The sequence below is a fragment of the Austrofundulus limnaeus genome, unplaced genomic scaffold, assembly GCF_001266775.1.
Source record: "Austrofundulus limnaeus strain Quisiro unplaced genomic scaffold, Austrofundulus_limnaeus-1.0 Scaffold40, whole genome shotgun sequence".
Taxonomy (NCBI): Eukaryota; Metazoa; Chordata; class Actinopteri; order Cyprinodontiformes; family Rivulidae; genus Austrofundulus; species Austrofundulus limnaeus.
The window spans coordinates 1,385,136-1,386,920 of record NW_013952442.1 but is presented as its reverse complement, the minus strand read 5'-3'; the positions used below and the strand labels follow the sequence as shown (position 1 = coordinate 1,386,920).

Sequence of the window (1,785 nt, the reverse complement as noted above, 5' to 3'; positions counted from 1 at the left end):
AAAAAAAGTTATCGTGCAATTAATTGATTTATTGTCTATCGCGACAGGCCTAATAATAATTTATAAACACTATATGAAAACAGAACAGGTACTGGCATCAGCTCTCATACTGTGAGAATCTATTTGTCTAAAGATAAATACTTCAGAGTGAAAAATGGAAATACAACATTTCAGAATATTAAAACTTGCAGAAAAATCACCCACAACCCCCAAAAGAACCTTACAGGAACCTCTCTGACCGCACCATTCATGTCCAGAGCCCCCAGGTCTCACCTGACAGGTTGATATCTGTGAGCGAGTCTCTGGTGGTTGTTCCTTTTGCCGTCAGCAGGTTGACTGACTGGTCGTTGATGTGGTTGCAGTAGCTCAGGTCCAGCCGCGACAGCAAAGGCATCTGTCGACTGATGAGACGCAAGGACGTGTCGGTGATGTCCAGTCCCGCCAGCCGCAGGTCCTCCACGTTCCTCAACTTGCAGCGGTTATCCAGCTGACCTGTTGGTTGGTCACAACAGTTTGGTCAGATCAGTTTGTGTCAAGATACAAAAAACTATTTAATTAATAATTCAGATAAAAGGTTATGTCAGTTTAAGGGAACTAAATTTATTTAGATGAATCAGCCAGGTGAACCTTGGAAAACCCAAAAATGGAATCACTGTCTGTTTTACAAGTAATGAACTAAAATTTAGCATGGTAGTATCTGAGCAGCATCCTCAATACATACTTTAGGTTCTTCCCTTCTGCAGAGGTCGCTACAAACTTTTGCACATTAGATTTGGAAATTATTTTAATCTGGATGCTCCTCGTAACGCAACGTGGACTCAAACCTTCAGCTTCAGGATTACAATACAGCAGCACTGACCACCGTATTATCATGGTCCTCAGCTGTGTCTGCTTGTAAGCAGGGCTGGCCCATGGCATAAGCAGTAAAGGCAAATGCAAAGGGTGCTGTCCATTTAGGGGGTGCCGCAAAAAATATATATATGTATTTTTTTTTCTCCTGTCACCCATTTGCGGATATATATATATATATATATAAATATATAAACTTTTTATCATAGCTGATAAAAGTTTAGTGGTTTACTGGTTGCACAAATTTATGAAGGTGAACTTGTTCTGTAGGTTTCTCAGCTACTTTGTTACTACATGAGGTATATGGTGCAGAGGGTATTTCATGATAAAAGTATCATATCGTTAGCCTCATAGCATAATTAACCAAGACATATTTAGTCACAAATGACTTAGGCCTATATGCTATGAGGCTAACGAAATGATCGACTGGTGCTCAACAGAGCAAAAAGTAAACTTAAACAAAAGAAGGATGATGGAAATTTCAGTTACAATCATAAAGTTCAGGTTAAAGTCTTGTTTTCAGCGTTGCACCTTCATAAAATACTGGGTTTATGTTGTTTTATTAATCCAAGAATTGTTAAATTTTCCTCAAATAGCTGCAAAATGTAGAGTTTTGAGTAAAACTTTCCTGGGAAAGTATAACTATGGACCCTCTACAACTGCTTCACTCCACAGCTGCTGTTTAATATGAACAGGTGTTCCTCATTGCTGTCTGCAGGTGTTTGCAGGTATTCTGTTTCAAATGAATTATACTGTTTACTATTTTAACTGAACACTTGATTTCTAAACATAAAATAATATCAAAGGCAAAACTATTTAATTTAGTATGTAAATACTAAATATTTAAATTAAGATGTAAATTGGAAGTAGGCCTGTCGCGATAGTCAATAAATCAATTAATCGCACGATAACTTTTTTTGAGGTCGGTAAAAAAAA

The 1,785-nt window shown here is 37.5% G+C and overlaps 1 protein-coding gene across 5 annotated transcripts in view; it reads right to left on the bottom strand.

Moving 5' to 3' along the window:
• Positions 1-1,785, bottom strand: part of kdm2ba (lysine (K)-specific demethylase 2Ba) — a 15,711-nt gene that overhangs the window by 3,411 nt on the left and 10,515 nt on the right. For all 5 annotated transcript variants that reach the window (XM_014007201.1, XM_014007203.1, XM_014007204.1 and 2 more), the window contains exon 9: positions 274-492. In XM_014007201.1, the coding sequence (XP_013862655.1) occupies positions 274-492 (219 nt within the window). The remainder of the gene's footprint in view (positions 1-273; positions 493-1,785) is intronic.